Consider the following 16,806-nt stretch of genomic DNA (forward strand, 5'->3'; position numbering starts at 1 on the left):
TACATTACTTATCCTGTACTGATCTGAGTTACATCCCATATTATACTCCAGAGCTGCACTCATTATTCTGCTGATGGAGTCACTACGTATATGCATTACATTACTTATCCTGTACTGATCCTGAATTATATCCTGTATTATACTCGAGAGCTGCACTCACTATTCTGCTGATAAAGTCACTGTGTACATACATTACTTATCCTGTACTGATCCTAAGTTATATCCTGTATTATACTCCAGAGCTGTACTCACTATTCTGCTGGTGGAGTCACTGTGTACATACATTACATTACATCACTTATCCTGTACTGATCCTCAGTTACATCCTGTATTATACTCCAGAGCTGCACTCACTATTCTGCTGATAAAGTCACTGTGTACATACATTACTTATCCTGTACTGATCCTGAGTTACATCCTGTATTATACTCCAGAGCTGCACTCACTATTCTACTGGTGGAGTCACTGTATACACACATTACATTACTTATCCTGTACTGATCTGAGTTACATCCCATATTATACTCCAGAGCTGCACTCATTATTCTGCTGATGGAGTCACTACGTATATGCATTACATTACTTATCCTGTACTGATCCTGAATTATATCCTGTATTATACTCGAGAGCTGCACTCACTATTCTGCTGATAAAGTCACTGTGTACATACATTACTTATCCTGTACTGATCCTAAGTTATATCCTGTATTATACTCCAGAGCTGTACTCACTATTCTGCTGGTGGAGTCACTGTGTACATACATTACATTACATCACTTATCCTGTACTGATCCTCAGTTACATCCTGTATTATACTCCAGAGCTGCACTCACTATTCTGCTGATAAAGTCACTGTGTACATACATTACTTATCCTGTACTGATCCTGAGTTACATCCTGTATTATACTCCAGAGCTGCACTCACTATTCTACTGGTGGAGTCACTGTATACATACATTACTTATCCTGTACTGATCCTGAGTTACATCCTGTATTATACTCCAGAGCTGCACTCACTATTCTACTGGTGGAGTCACTGTATACACACATTACATTATTTATCCTGTACTGATCCTGATCCATAGCCTGTATTATACACCAGACCTACACTAACTATTCATTTGGTCATTATTGAAAGCAATCAGCAAGGTATCTGCTTGCTGTCAGTGACTGGGACATTATTGTAGTCATAAGTACAGAGCTTATTACATGAGGAAGTGTTTTTACAGCGAGATCTGCAACTGTGTTAGCAGCAGCATGATCATATTTTCATTCACTAACAGCAAGCAAAGATCTTGAAAATAGTGGGGAGTTTTATAATAATCTTTCATATGTAAATTCTAACTAATTTGGAGCCAAGTGATCTCTCACAAGTAGCCGGCGGAGACCCGTCATCAGGATATTATTATATTTCTGGTCACTCACCCAGCACAGAGATAACAGCCCCGCGACTTGTCCTCTCACCGGCCTGATTGGACGCCACACACATATATACCCCAGCATCTGTGCTTAGCGGCCGGGCGATGGAGAGTCTACCAGCAGTAAACTAGGGGTTAACAAAGGGGAAATAATCAGTAAAGCACCCAGAATGAAACCCGTTCTTATGATTGAACGGAGACATAGGGAGCAGAGGGTTTGAGACATCCATTCACTTGTAAGGGGTGGGGCTGTGACAACCTTTAATTCACACATTCCTTCCTAAAGAAAGGGCTTTGACAACCCTTCATTCATTCATTTCCACAGGAGGGGAATTGGTAGCCATGCTTTATTTTTTATTTGATAGAAACACGGCTATTAATATTGTCTTAGGTTCAGTTCACATTGTGGTATAACCCCTGACTGTACCGTATAGCGGGTGTTGTTTCTGTACAGCAGTGCTCCATTTTTCCGCCATGTCACCACGGGCTCTGGGTATCCCTTGGGTGGGGAACAGTCGATCACCAGCGGCCTCCCTGCGATCACCACCTTGTCCAATGGCTCTTGGCGAAATTCATCTTTAAGAACTAGAAGAAACAAGAAAATCATGACATGGCGGCACGTTCTTCTACAGGACACTTATATAACTGGGTATTTAGGGTCCCTGGATTTCTGGCTGTAATGCTCCAATGAGAAGAGGGCGCCAATGCTTTATAATGTACAGACTACACTTGTTATCAGGTCCCTGTCTCCTCCATTGTTACAAAGCAAATCGAAAATATTTTTAAAAAATAATCATATCATACCTGCAGTTATTCCCCTGCTGTCTATCGGTAGGAGGAGAAGCTAGCTACTTCCTGCCTCTCTGACATCATCATTATAATACACATCCCAGGATTCCTTGTCAGAGGAGTACCTAGAAAATACTGGACCCCACAGCAAGCTTTTGAGTGGGTCACCCGTCCCCTCTAGCAGAAATATTTACCAGCCCTAACAGCCATATATCCGTTGTGTACTTAACAGTGTCATAAAATGATTTAATTTACAAATCACAAAAAAATAAAAAAAATGATTAGTTCATAGGAATGAGGTGGCATCACTAGACAGCATGGCTGATAAAACAATAAAAATAACTAGAAACCACAGGATGTTAGCTTGAAAACGCTAGAGCTATAAGAAAATTCTGTTTAACCTGGTTTTTAAAATTTGAACCAAAGTCACCCAATGACTAAATGTGCCAAATTTAAGGACCCTGCCATTAACAGTCTAAGAGTGGCGGCAATTTACATTTTCCAATATAAAACGAATGGCTGAAATGTGATTGGCCTCTGGCTTTAAAACTGTGAGAATGTCAGTATTCGAAAATTTTACATTGAAGTCAATAGGTGAAATCTGATTGGCTGCTTTAGGCTCCACCCACTTTACTTGCAAATCTGACCAGTGTCACTTTATTTGGCAATAACTTTAAAACGCTTTTACTTATCCAGGCCATTCTGAGATTGTTTTTTCGTCACATATTGTACTGGTAAAATGGTAAAAATGGAGTTAAAAAAATGCATTTTTATTTTTAAAAAAATACAAAATTTACCCAAAAAATTAGCAAATTTGCAAATTTCGATTTCTCTACTTTTATAAAAGATAGTAATACGGCCAAAAATAGCTGTTATTTTACATTCCCCATATGTCTACTTCATGTTTGGATCATTTTGGGAATGCCATTTTATTTTTTGGGGACGTTACAAGGCTTAGAAGTTTAGAAGCAAATCTTGTAATTTTTCCCAAAATTTATAAAACCTACTTTTTCAGGTCTGAAGTAATTTTCTGAGGCTTACATAATAGAAACCAGCCAAACTACACCCCTCAAAGAATTCAAAACTGATTTTACAAACTTTGTTAACCCTTTAGGTGTTCCACAAGAATTAATGGAAAATAGAGATAAAATTTCAAAACTTCACTTTTTTGGCAGATTTTCCATTTGAATCGATTTTTTTCAGTTACAAAGCAAGGGTTAACAGCCAAACAAAACTCAATATTTATGGCCCTGATTCTGTAGTTTACAGAAACACCCCATATGTGGTCGTAAACTGCTGTACGGGCACACGGCAGGGCGCAGAAGGAAAGGAATGCCATACGGTTTTTGGAAGGTAGATTTTGCTGGACAGTTTTTTTGACACCATGTCCCATCTGAAGCCCCCCTAGAGTAGAAACTCCAAAAAAGTGACCCTATTTTGGAAACTACGGGATAGGGTGGCAGTTTTTTGGGGTACTATTTTAGGGTACATATGATTTTTGGTTGCTCTATATTACACTTTTTGTGAGGCAAGGTAACAAGAAATAGCATTTTTTTTATTTTTATGGTATTCACCTGAGGGGTTAGGTTATATGATATTTTTATAGAGCAGGTTATTACGGACGCGGCAATACCTAATATGTCTACTTTTTATTTATTTATGTAAGTTTTACACTATGATTTCATTTTTGAAACAAAAAAAATCATGTTTTAGTGTCTTCATAGTCTGAGAGCCATAGTTTTTTCAGTTTTTAGGCGATTATCTTGGGTAGGGTATGATTTTTGCAGGATGAGATTACGGTTTGATTGGCACTATTTTGGGGTGCGTATGACTTTATCGCTTGTTATTACACTTTTTAAGATGTAAGGTGACAAAAAAAGGCTTTTTTTACACCTTTTTTTTTACGGTGTTCACCTGAGGGGTTAGGTCATAGGATATTTTTATAGAGCAGGTTATTATGGACGCGGCGATGCCTAATATGTCTACTTTATTTTTATTTTTGTAAGCTTTACACAATGATTTCATTTTTGAAACAAAAAAAATCATGTCTTAATGTCGCCATAGTCTGAGAGACATAGTTTTTTTCAGTTTTTGGGTGATTATCTTGGGTAGGGTAGGATTTTTGTGGGATGAGATGACTGTATGATTGGCACTATTTTGGGGTGCGTATGACTTTTTTATCGCTTGCTATTACACTTTTTGTGATGTAAGGTGCCAAAAATGGCTTTTTTACACCGTTTTTATTTTTATTTTTTTACGGTGTTCACCTGAGGGGTTAGGTAATGTGGTATTTTTATAGAGCAGGTTCTTACGGACGCGGTGATACCTAATATGTATACTTTTTTTATTTACTTAAGTTTTACACAATACCAGAATTTTTAAAACAAAAAAAATATGTTTTAGTGTCTCCATATTCTGAGCCATAGTTTTTTTATTTTTTGGGCGATTGTCTCAGGTGGGGGCTCATTTTTTTTCGAGATGAGGTGACAGTTCGATTGGTACTATATTGGGGGCATACGCCTTTTTGATCACTTGGTGCTGCACTTTTTGTGATGTAAGGTGCCAAAAATGGCTTTTTTTACAGTTTTTATTTTTTTTGAAAAATTGTATTTATTGGACAGGGTGGATCATGTGATATATTTATAGAGTCATTACGGACGCGCATAATACGTAATATGTGTGTTTTTTGTTTTTTTTCAGTTTTTTATTATAAAATAAGGGGAGAGGGGCGTTTTGTTTTACTTTTTTTACTTTATTAATTTTATTACTTCATAAATTTTATTAAAAAACACTTTTTAACATTTTTTTCCTTTACTTTATTTCTGACGTTCACTTATGCATCTGTATTGTAATGCATTGCCTGTTAGTGTATTACATAGAGTAATACACTAACAGGTTGCCTAGGAGACCGAGCCTGAGGCTGGATCTCCTAGGTTCCCGTAGAAGGCTGCCTTTTGAGACATTGAGTCCCCGCCACAGCAGCGCGGGGACTCGATGCGCTCCCTCAAACACAAACCTACCGTGGCATAGAAGAGGTTGATCTGCAGTGATCGCTGATACGGGGGGGGGCCACAGGACCCCCCTCGGCATTGACCCAGGGTGGCTGCTGATTGATTTCAGCAGGCACCCAGTCCCGATCACCGCCCGCCGCGCGCCACAGGTACGTCCTGTGTCCTTAAGTACCGGGACATCAGGGCGTACCGGGACATCAGGGCCAGTAAAACGGCTAGGGCAGCGCTAAAGCCTGCCCATCAGAGTCGGTGATGTCACTGAACACACTGCCGGGCGGAAGTTTCCGCCCGGCAGTGTGTTATGATAAACAAAAGAGCCCGTGCCCTGCGCGATCTAGCGCAGGGCAAGTGAGCGCATCGGAGCATTAGATGCTCTGATGCTAGCATCAGGGGGGTTGCCTGGGTGAAAATATGAGTATGTCCGGGGTCAGTTCTGAATCCGGACAACCCCTTTAAGTGAAAGGCTGGCAGGCTTGTATTGGATAATGCAGGTAATTTTTTTGGGAATATCTTGGGAACGGTATGTCCTAGAGAGCTGTGACCTCCACAAGATTTCTTTCCAGGTAGCAAGGGATATGTATACCAAGTTTCGTTGAAATGGATGGTTGCGTTTTTTAGTTTTCGCGGAACATACTCACATATATACACACACACATACATACATAAACACATATATGCACATACACAGATACATACACACAATGTATACATACATACATACACACATATATACACACATACATATATATACATACACATATATACACACATACATACATACACACATACAGTACAGACCTAAAGTTTGGACACACCTTCTCATTCAAAGAGTTTTCTTTATTTTCATGACTATGAAAATTGTAGATTCGCACTGAAGGCATCAAAACTATGAATTAACACATTTGGAATTATATACATAACAAAAGAGTGTGAAACAACTGAAAATATGTCATATTCTAGGTTCTTCAAAGTAGCCACCTTTTGCTTTGATTACTGCTTTGCACATTCTTGGCATTCTCTTGATGAGCTTCAAGAGGTAGTCACCTGAAATGGTTTTCACTTCACAGGTGTGCCCTGTCAGGGCACACCTTATAAACCTTATAAATAGGGTTGGGGCCATCAGTTGCGTTGTGGAGAAGTCAGGTGGATACACAGCTAATAGTCCTACTGAATAGACTGTTAGAATTTGTATTATGGCAAGAAAAAAGCAGCTAAGTAAAGAAAAACTAGTGGCCATCATTACTTTAAGAAATGAAGGTCAGTCAGTCCAAAAAATTGGGAAAACTTTGAAAGTGTCCCCAAGTGCAGTCACAAAAACCATCAAGCGCTACAAAGAAACTGGCTCACATGCGGACCGCCCCAGGAAAGAAAGACCAAGAGTCACCTCTGCTGCGGAGGATAAGTTCATCCGAGTCACCAGCCTCAGAAATCGCAGGTTAACAGCAGCTCAGATTAGAGACCAGGTCAATGCCACACAGAGTTCTAGCAGCAGACACATCTCTAGACCAACTGTTAAGAGGAGACTGTGTGGATCAGGCCTTCATAGTAGAATATCTGCTAGGAAACCACTGCTAAGGACAGGCAACAAGCAGAAGAGACTTGTTTGGGCTAAAGAACACAAGGAATGGACATTAGACCAGTGGAAATCTGTGCTTTGGTCTGATGAGTCCAAATTTGAGATCTTTGGTTCCAACCACCGTGTCTTTGTGTGACGCAGAAAAGGTGAACGGATGGACTCTACATGCCTGGTTCCCACCGTGAAGCATGGCGGAGGAGGTGTGATGGTGTGGGGGTGCTTTGCTGGTGACACTGTTGGGGATTTATTCAAAATTCAAGGCATACTGAACCAGCATGGCTACCACAGCATCTTGCAGCGGCATGCTATTCCATCCGGTTTGCGTTTAGTTGGACCGTCATTTATTTTTCAACAGGACAATGACCCCAAACACACCTCCAGGCTGTGTAAGGGCTATTTGACCATGAAGGAGAGTGATGGGGTGCTGCACCAGATGACCTGGCCTCCACAGTCACCGGACCTGAACCCAATCGAGATGGTTTGGGGTGAGCTGGACCGCAGAGTGAAGGCAAAAGGGCCAGCAAGTGCTAAGCATCTCTGGGAACGCCTTCAAGACTGTTGGAAGACCATTTCAGGTGACTACCTCTTGAAGCTCATCAAGAGAATGCCAAGAGTGTGCAAAGCAGTAATCAAAGCAAAAGGTGGCTACTTTGAAGAACCTATAATATGACATATTTTCAGTTGTTTCACACACTTTTGTTATGTATATAATTCCACATGTGTTAATTCATAGTTTTGATGCCTTCAGTGTGAATCTACAATTTTCATAGTCATGAAAATAAAGAAAACTATTTGAATGAGAAGGTGTGTCCAAACTTTTGGTCTGTACTGTACATACATGCACACATACATACACACACATATATACATACACACATATATACATACACACGTCCTAATATATATATAAAGAGAAAGAAACAAGGTAGCTCTAGGATATCCAAACACAACCAATGTGAAGAAAAATTATATATAAATAGTAAATGCCCTATCCGGCCAATGGTCTCATACATCTAGGATATAATGCATGACCTGAAGTGACTGATGGATGAGAGAACGCAGGATGTCAGACAATGCTGAGGATTATCACACTTCCTGCTTCCTCCCCTCACTCCACTCAACCTCACTCTTTCTTGTACATCTGAAGGAGAAATCTTTTTGTCTATTGTTGCTGCAATATGTTTTCCAGTGTGTTCCAATTCTTCCCTGTTTTCAAACTCTCAGCTTGCCGTCAGTGAATGGCAGCACTCTTGTTTACATCAGGTGGCTGAACACTAGTGCAGATCTAGTTCTGATCTCACATCAGCAGCACATATCGCTGGACCGCTTTGGCTATTTAAAGGGGTTTTGCAAGACTTTTATACCGATGATGACCTATCGTCTTTTCGCTAAGACAAGCCCTTTCTTGAGTAAGGTGCAGTTGCATATGGATTAGTAAACCTGCACCAGGTATGTTGCAAATTCCCCGATTTTTCATTGTACTGTGATTAAGCTTTATTTATGTAAAACCGGACAAGCCTTTTAATCACTACTTTTCCGGAATCCCGGCTCTATATAAGTAGCAGTATCCGGCCCGTGCACGCTCTGTTCTGACCCTCTCTGTCGCCACGTTACATGCAATAATGAAGTCGGCCACTGAATATTTATTAAAGCTGACCCCAGGGGCTGCTTCTATAGAAATCCCGTGGGAGCCAACAAGCAAAAACAAAAACTTAACAGCAATCCGAGTGTTAATGAAAGATGCTGCCTGCATGCTTGACAGGAATTAATGACACTGCTAATTAATCGGCTCGTTAGTCATTGTTCTCAGTATCAGCGGATGCACAGGATTGCCTGAGAGGCTGAGGGTGCATTGTAGCTATGTGCCTCACATGACGGCGCCGGGAGATGCGGTGGCCGACCTGGTGCTGATCAGGTTAATGCTGCATTCACACGTCAGTGTTTGGTCAGTGATTTCCATCAGTGATTGTGAGCCGAAACCAGGTGCGGCTCTAAACACAGAACAGGTGCAGATCTTTCCCTAATACCTTATTTCTGTGGAGGCTCCAATCCTGGTTTAGGCTCACAATCACTGACCAAAACACGGACGTGTGAACGAGGCTTTAGAATCAATTGGGTTGATGAAGGATACATAAATCTGCATTATTACATATTATTACACAGTTACATATTTATTCCCAGAGAATTCTTGTACGGTCACTCAGAATTGAGAAAGCTCGTTGGAAGAACGAGTGAAACGTTTTCAAGAAATCTACAGTACGTCCAGTTGCCTTGATTTATTCTTTACAGATATAGATGAATGGTTCTTTTATGGGCAGGTGTTCAGCAGAAAGAGGGTTCATAATCTGAATGGGGCTTGCGGAAATCCATAGGTTGAAAATAATGGAGGTGATTTTCAGTTTTCAGAAATTCCTGTGAAGGCATCCTAAGAACACTGGGGCACAAGCTGGAATAGTTTTTGGCCACCATGTATGCCTGTTTCCTGGTGGAGATGTTAGTAAATTTTCCGGGGCAAGAAGTCTCCTAAACTTTTCGACACTGACCGTGCAAATTGATATTGTCGCACGGCTGGTCAAAAAGGGGATTTGTGACTATTTTAGACCTTAAGGCCCCTTTCACACGGGCGAGTATTCCGCGCAGGTGCAATGCGTCCGCACTGAATCCGGACCCATTCATTTCAATGGGTCTGTGTACATGAGCGTTGTTTTTCACGCATTACTTGTGCGTTGCGTGAAAATCGCAGCATGTTCTATATTCTGCGTTTTTCACACAACGCAGGCCCCATAGAAGTGACTGGGTCTGCATGAAAATCGCATCCGCAAGCAAGTGCGGATGCGATGCGTTTTTCACGGATCGTTGCTAAGAGATGTTGTTTGTAAACATTCAGTTTTTTATCATGCGCGTGAAAAACGCATCAATGCGCATTTCACCCGTGCGATGAAAACTGAAAGCAATCGTAGGCAAAACTGAATGAACTTGCTTGCGAAATCACGCATTTTTAACTGAACGCATCTGGAAAGCATCCGGACCTAATCTGCATCGCTCGTCTGCAAGGAGTCTTAAAATAGTCACAAGTCCTTTGTTAAATGACCCCCACTATGTTCCCAATTACTGCCCAGTGTAAAGAGGGCAGCAATCAGCAGACAAGTGAGCAATCACTAGTTTGTCGGCTGATTGGTTCTTTTATGCAGGCAAAAAATGCTGGGCTAAACTCGGGCAGAGTAGAAGGACCTTAAAGAGTAACTAAACTTTTGAATACATTTTTGTTAAAATGTCCCTAATGTCAGACTCATAATCCCACTATGTGCTATGCCAGGATTTCGTAAACATCCAGGGGGCACGGGCAGGAGCTGCAATGTGTGCTCCTGCCCATACTCCCTGCGCTGCTGCCCTATTGAGAAACTGTGTACTCTATACACCGCTGAGAAGTCAGTGGTGTACAGAAAAGTCAATTTTAAGCACACAGGGAAAGGTGCACTTTAGGGGCGGTAAATACATTAATAAAGTATATTACAAAAAGTGTTATTATGACATTGGATATTTTAACAAAAATGTATTGAAAAGTTTAGTTACTCTTTAAGGCTAGGTCTACACAACGACATTTGTTGCGCAACATTTTGTTGCACCAATTTCGCGCGACAAGTTTTATAACGGCAGTCTATGGTGTCGCTTTGCAACAAGTAACATGCTGCGACTGCGACGCAACAGTCGCAGAAAATCCATTTGAGATGGATTTCTCTGCGACTGTCACGTCGCAGTCGCAGCATGTTGCAGTGCGACACCATAGACTGCCGTTATAAAAATTGTTGCGCGACAAATGTTGCAGTGTAGTTGTGCCCTATCTGTCGCCCGACTTATTGTCGTCGTGTAGACCTAGCCTAAGGGTACGACCACAGGGTGCGGTTGTGTCGCCATGTTCCAGTCGAGTATCTCACAACCATATAAGCATCAGTTGGTTATTATTTATTATTAAAACACCATTCATTCCATAGCTCTGTACATATGATAAGGGGTAACATACATAATACAGACAATAGCACTAATCATAAACAAGACGAGTTACAGACTGGTACAGAAGGAGAGAGGTCTCTGCCCGTGAGGGCTTACAATCTACATGGTATGGGAGAAGGACACAGTAGGTGCGGGTGAAGTTGGTCATGGCGGTACAGAGGCAGCAGGGTCACTGGTTGTAGGCTTGTCTGAAGAGGTGGGTTTTCAGGTTTCTTTTGAAGGTCTCCACTGTAGGTGAGAGTCTGATATGTTGGGGCAGCGAGTTCCAGAGTATGGGGGATGCACGGGAGAAATCTTGGAGGCGATTGTGGGAAGAGGGGATAAGAGGAGAGGAGAGAAGGAGGTCTTGTGAGGATTGGAGTGCGCGTGTGAGGATGTATCGGGAAAGTAGCTAAGAGATGTAGGGAGGGGACAAGTTATGGATTGGCAGAGGGGAGAGGCAGAGGAGTAATGGGGTGAGAGGTGGATTAGTCGGGCAGCAGAGTTGAGGATAGATTGGAGGGGTGCGAGAGTGCTAGATGGAAGGCCACAGAGAAGAATGTTGCAGTAGTCTAGGCAGGAGATAATGAGGGCATGTACAAGCATTGGTTGTTGTTAAACTGTCTGCATTGTTAATGGCCACATGGCACCTTCAATACCATGTGACCAATGACCATTAACAATGCAGACCGATGAAACAGTGCAGTATTCATTATTTAATAAAGAGGAAGCTATGTGGCCCCCGCAGTACTTAACCATGACATAACATAATTGCTCAGCTTTGCAGAGATTATGGCCTAGGTTTAAAAATGTGTCTGCGCCTAAACATCTGTCTAAAAAGTGGTGTCGTTTTGGTACACTTTATTGCAAATACGTTTTCTGAACTGTTTTCTAGCTTGCTCGAAGTCAGTTGGTATAGAGTTAGGCCCCCTGCACACGAACGTGTGCACCCCGTGGTCATGTTGCGGCCTGCAAAATGCGGGCCGCAATGCACGAACACAGTCTGTGGGGCAGCTGCAGCGAATCGCGGACCCATTCACTTTAATGGGTCCGCGATCCGGCCGTTCCACAAAAAGATAGGACATGTTCTAACTTTTTGCGGAAAAGAAGTACGGGACGAAACCCCACGGAAGCACTCCATAGTGCTTCCGTAGGGCTCCGTTCCTCACCATTCCGCATCTCCGGATTTGCGGACCCATTCAAGTGAATGGGTCCGCATCCGTGATGCGGAATGCCAACGGAACGGCACCCGTGTATTGCGGATCCACAAATGGTTCCGCAATACGGCAACAGGTCCCCTCTGGTGGTGTACAGACTGTTGGAAACCTCTATAATTAATGAGGTGAGACTTTAGGGCTCTTTCACACTTGCGTTGTCCGGATCCGGTGTGTACTCCATTTGCTGGAATTACACGCCGGATCCGTAAAAACGCAAGTGAACTGAAAGCATTTGAAGACGGATCCGTCTTCAAAATGTGTTCAGTGTTACTATGGCAGCCAGGACGCTATTAAAGTCCTGGTTGCCATAGTAGTAGTGGGGAGCGGGGGAGCGGTATACTTACAGTACATGCGGCTCCCGGGGCGCTCCAGAATGACGTCAGAGCGCCCCATGCGCATGGATGACGTGCCATGCGATCACGTCATCCATGCGCGTGGGGCGCCCTGACGTCACTCTGAAGCGCCCCGGGAGCCGCACGGACGGTAAGTATACTGCTCCCCCCGCTCCCCACTACACTTTACCATGGCTGCCAGGACTTTAGCGTCCCGGCAGCCATGGTAACCATTCAGAAAAAGCTAAACGTCGGATACGGCAATGCGCCGAAACGACGTTTAGCTTAAGGCCGGATCCGGATTAATGCCTTTCAATGGGCATTAATTCCGGATCCGGCCTTGCGGTAAGTGTTTAGGATTTTTGGCCGGAGCAAAAAGCGCAGCATGCTGCGGTATTTTCTCCGGCCAAAAAACGTTCCGGTCCTGAACTGAAGAAATCCTGATGCATCCTGAACGGATTTCTCTCCATTCAGAATGCATTAGGATAAAACTGATCAGGATTCTTCCGGCATAGAGCCCCGACGACGGAACTCTATGCCGGAAGAAAAGAACGCAAGTGTGAAAGAGCCCTAAGACTTAAAAATTCAATGGTAATTTGTGCTACAACTGTAACAAATGACGTGTGACACTTTGTACATTTGTGAAAAAATAAACAAACAGAACCCAATAAAGAACCAAGCAAATAGTCACAATACCCCCTAAATTTGGAGGACTAGTAAATCTGGGCCTATGATCTTTTATAGTGTCATATAGACAGGGGTGTAGCTGTAGGGTGCAGAGGTCACATCCGGTTTCTGGTGCTTGAAGTACCAGTACTATCAATTGTAGGTGGGGGTCTGTTACCAATTTTTTTTTATTGGGAATAAGGAACTTCAAGTTCCCAGTCTGGCCCTGAGATTTCCATTGATGTGAGATTATTGCACAGGTTCTTACCGGCGATGGAGAGTGATGCGTTCCTACTGATGGCCACCCCCAGGTGGTTTCTTGCCAGACAGGTGTAGACCCCTTCATCTGACCTTCCTTTGATATGTAAGAAGAACAGAGAACCCCCAGGGATCAGGGAGTTGTGGCCTTTAGAGAAGTTAACGGATTCTCCATTGCGGTACCATTCTATGGTGGGTTCCGGATTCCCTTCAGCACGGCAGTTCATGATACCAGGCTGGTCTCGTCGTACAACCAGGTCAGAGGGATGCTCTATGATACGTGGCATGAAGTCATCTGTGCGGGATTTGGAGCCTAAACAAAAGAATAAAGTATTAATATTAATGTATCATTTTCTTTTAACTATATAACGACCATTCATTATATACCTGGTAAATTTAAATCAATTTCTTTGTTATATCAGAATCCAGGAAAGCCGGGTGCCAATCAGTATATTTCACAACTGTAACATGGGTCATTATTCGATTGTGCAGGTCCACATTATATTTCAGTCATAGCATCTGACAGTCCAAAATGTCTCATAATCCATCACTTGTGTTCTGATCACAGATTAAGGACCAAACCACACCCACCAATGGCTGCACAATTTTGCGGTAAAATTATGTGGTTATTGTATGCCGCAGGTGGGCGTGGCTTGTCCACAAGCGGCCAGCTGCCCCATGGGGCTGTACCCTTGAAGGAAATTGTGCTGTGTATGTATAAGAAGCAGATAAGGAGTGGTCTGGGCCTCTGGGAATTAAGTCATGGGCCCCTTACAAGCCATTACAGCCATGAAGCACTTGGGGATAGGTTAACAAATTGTGGGAGGCCGAATCACTCCACCTCTTCACCCCTCTGCAGATGAGTTTTAAAGGGCACAAATTTCCCATTCAGGGTACAATTTGGACATATCCCATAAGTGTGTATTGTTGGAATAGCACTGTGATAACTGTGAGCCGCAACAGACCATAAGCTCTCAGTACAGCTCTAATAGTAAGTTTTCAATGTCATTAAGACGTTTTTTCAGCGCAAAGAAGGACAAGGAGTCCTGGAAGTGATGATATGGCCGCCACAGAGCCCTGATCTCAACATCGAGTCTGTCTGAGATTACATGAAGAGACAAAAGGATCTGAGGAAGCCTACATCCACAGATCTGTGGTCAGCTCTCCAAGATGTTTGTAACAACCTCCATGCTGAGTTCCTTCAAAAACGATGTGTTTGTGTACCTAGAAGATTTCATGCTGTTTTGAAGACAAAGGATGGTCACACCAAATATCGATTGGATTTAGATTTCTCTTTTGTTTGCATTTAAAAATAAACTATTAACACTTCTGTTTTTGAAAGCATTCTTACTTTGCAGCATTTTTTCCACACCTGTCTAAATTTTGCACACTACTGTATATATATATGTGTGTGTGTATGTACATATTGTGGTGTTGTGTACAGTATAAGTGCTGGGAGGCATGTATATCCCACCCAGATACCTCAGCTGGGTGACATAACTGAAACCCAGAAAGCTGCAGTGGTTTCAGCAAAGTGTAGTTTGCTGAGACAGTTTTGTCTAGAAGTTGTTTTGGGCTGGATTTCATGTGGACTGGGGAATAGGTTTGGTAGTGGGATCTGCCAGTCCACACACTTCCACTAGATGTATTGTCTTTTGCCGGAGGTGATCGCAGGTGAGGCCTGCTGTAATCAAGGAGGGATAAAACAACCCTATGTCTATGACTTGGAAGGAGAAAGGCTGAGGAAGCCTGAGAGGCTCTGTGTGGTCTCAGCCAGGAGGGCTGAGGGCCACGAGGCTTTGTAAAACCTTAAGTTTGCGGGGCCCAGCAACGCCTATGGAATGAGGGTCGCTCGATCAGAGTCGGGAGGACTTCTGGACCATCTCCCCCCAAGGGTGCTGGTGTGGTCACAGCCTGGAGGCTGCTGGACTGTATATGGCTGAGGAAGCCGGATCTAATCCTGTGTGTAAGGGTGCTCTATAGGTGAGGTAGAGGCAACACATGTATAAGGCCTCATGCACACGACCATATGTATTTTGCGGTCCACAAAAGACGGATCCGCAAAAAATACTGATGACGTCCGTGTGCATTCCGTATTTTGTGGAACGGAACAGCTGGCCCCTAATAGAACAGTACTATCCTTGTACATAATGCGGACAATAATAGGACATGTTTTATTTTTTTTGTGGAACGGAAATAGGTACATACGGAAAAGGAATGCTCACGGAGTAACTTTTTTTTGGCATACCCATTGAAATGAATGGTTAAATATATGGTCCGCAAAAAAACGGAACGGACAAGTAAAGAAACTACATTCGTGTGCATGAGGCCTTAGGTAGAGCCCAGACAGGCAGGTGTTCATTTTCGATGTTTATGTGTGTGATGATGCTGAAGTGCCAACCCCGTTGTCAAAGGAGAGGTCTGTGATTGCGACCCCCTGAGAGAGAGAGCGTGATCCCTTACAATATATATATATATATATATATATATATATCAGACCACACATATGGGATTTGCTTAATATCATGGTTGAAAATATCAGTGACAAATGAGCACAAAAATGTCGGGAATGCCCAACAGGAAGAACTTTCAGAGAGTAAAGGGACAATAAGGGACAGTGATGATAGTCGCAGGCTGCACAGATTTCCTGTATTTTTAGACCCTAGCAGCTGCTGTGTTTACTGGACCAGGACAATGGCAGGAAATAAACATTGTGATGCTGAATAGAACATTCTAAATACATGATTCATGCCAGCAATGCCCATGATCCTCAACCTGTGGCCCTCCAGCTGTTCTAAAACTACAACTCTCAGCACTCCCAGACAGATGATAGCTGTCATGGCATGCTGACAGTTGTACTTTTGTACCAGCTGGGGGGGTCACAGGTTGGAGACTATTAATCTAAGGCTTCTTGGACACGAATGTTGTTTGGAAATTGCGGTCCCCAATATACAGGCAATGTCCGTGTGGCGGCCGGGACGGATCGAGACCCATTCAACTTGAAAGGGCCCATTAACCGTCCGCACCGCAAAAAAAAGTTCTATTTTTTTGCGGTGCGGAGGCACGGACAGAAACACCACAGAAGCACTCTGTAGTGCTTCTGTGGGGTTCCGAGCCGTGCTTCCGTTGCGCACCCGTGATTGCGGACCCATTCAAGTATATGGGTCCACATTTATGATGCGGAGTGCACGCGGGCCGGTGCCCATGTATTGCGGACCCGCCATGTACAAGAGGCCTAAAGCAGGAATTCATGGTGGTTTTGAGACATGCAACAGTTTCTATAAAATTACAAGTTACCCTAGTGTTCTTTTTCTCTGCTGTGGAGCCATGACCTTCGGGTTAGGCCTTATGCACATGAGTGTACTTTTCATCCATGTGCTTGTGGATAGCACACTGACCCATTTATTTCATATTAAGAAACATGTCCTATTCTGGTCACGTTGTATTGTGGATGAGAATAGTCCTGTCTATTGATGGGATTGAAGAAAAAGCGGAATGAACACGGAAGGTATCCATAATTTGCGCACTGGAATACAGATACAAACAATC

General features: G+C 43.0%; 1 protein-coding gene across 4 annotated transcripts in view; it reads right to left on the reverse strand.

The window, feature by feature from the left end:
- ROBO4 (roundabout guidance receptor 4) overlaps positions 1 to 16,806 on the reverse strand; it is a 128,293-nt gene that overhangs the window by 79,412 nt on the left and 32,075 nt on the right. For 3 of the 4 annotated variants that reach the window (XM_044281988.1, XM_044281987.1, XM_044281985.1), the window contains exons 2-4: positions 13,268 to 13,570; positions 1,846 to 2,003; positions 1,426 to 1,546 (exon numbers count right to left, since the gene is read on the reverse strand). In XM_044281988.1, coding sequence (XP_044137923.1) covers positions 1,426 to 1,546; positions 1,846 to 2,003; positions 13,268 to 13,570 — 582 coding nt within the window. Of the gene's footprint in view, positions 1 to 1,425; positions 1,547 to 1,845; positions 2,004 to 13,267; positions 13,571 to 16,554; positions 16,693 to 16,806 lie in introns of those variants that run through there. The other variant, XM_044281986.1, reaches the window with a different exon arrangement.

This window comes from Bufo gargarizans, chromosome 2, assembly GCF_014858855.1.
Source record: "Bufo gargarizans isolate SCDJY-AF-19 chromosome 2, ASM1485885v1, whole genome shotgun sequence".
Taxonomy (NCBI): domain Eukaryota; kingdom Metazoa; phylum Chordata; class Amphibia; order Anura; family Bufonidae; genus Bufo; species Bufo gargarizans.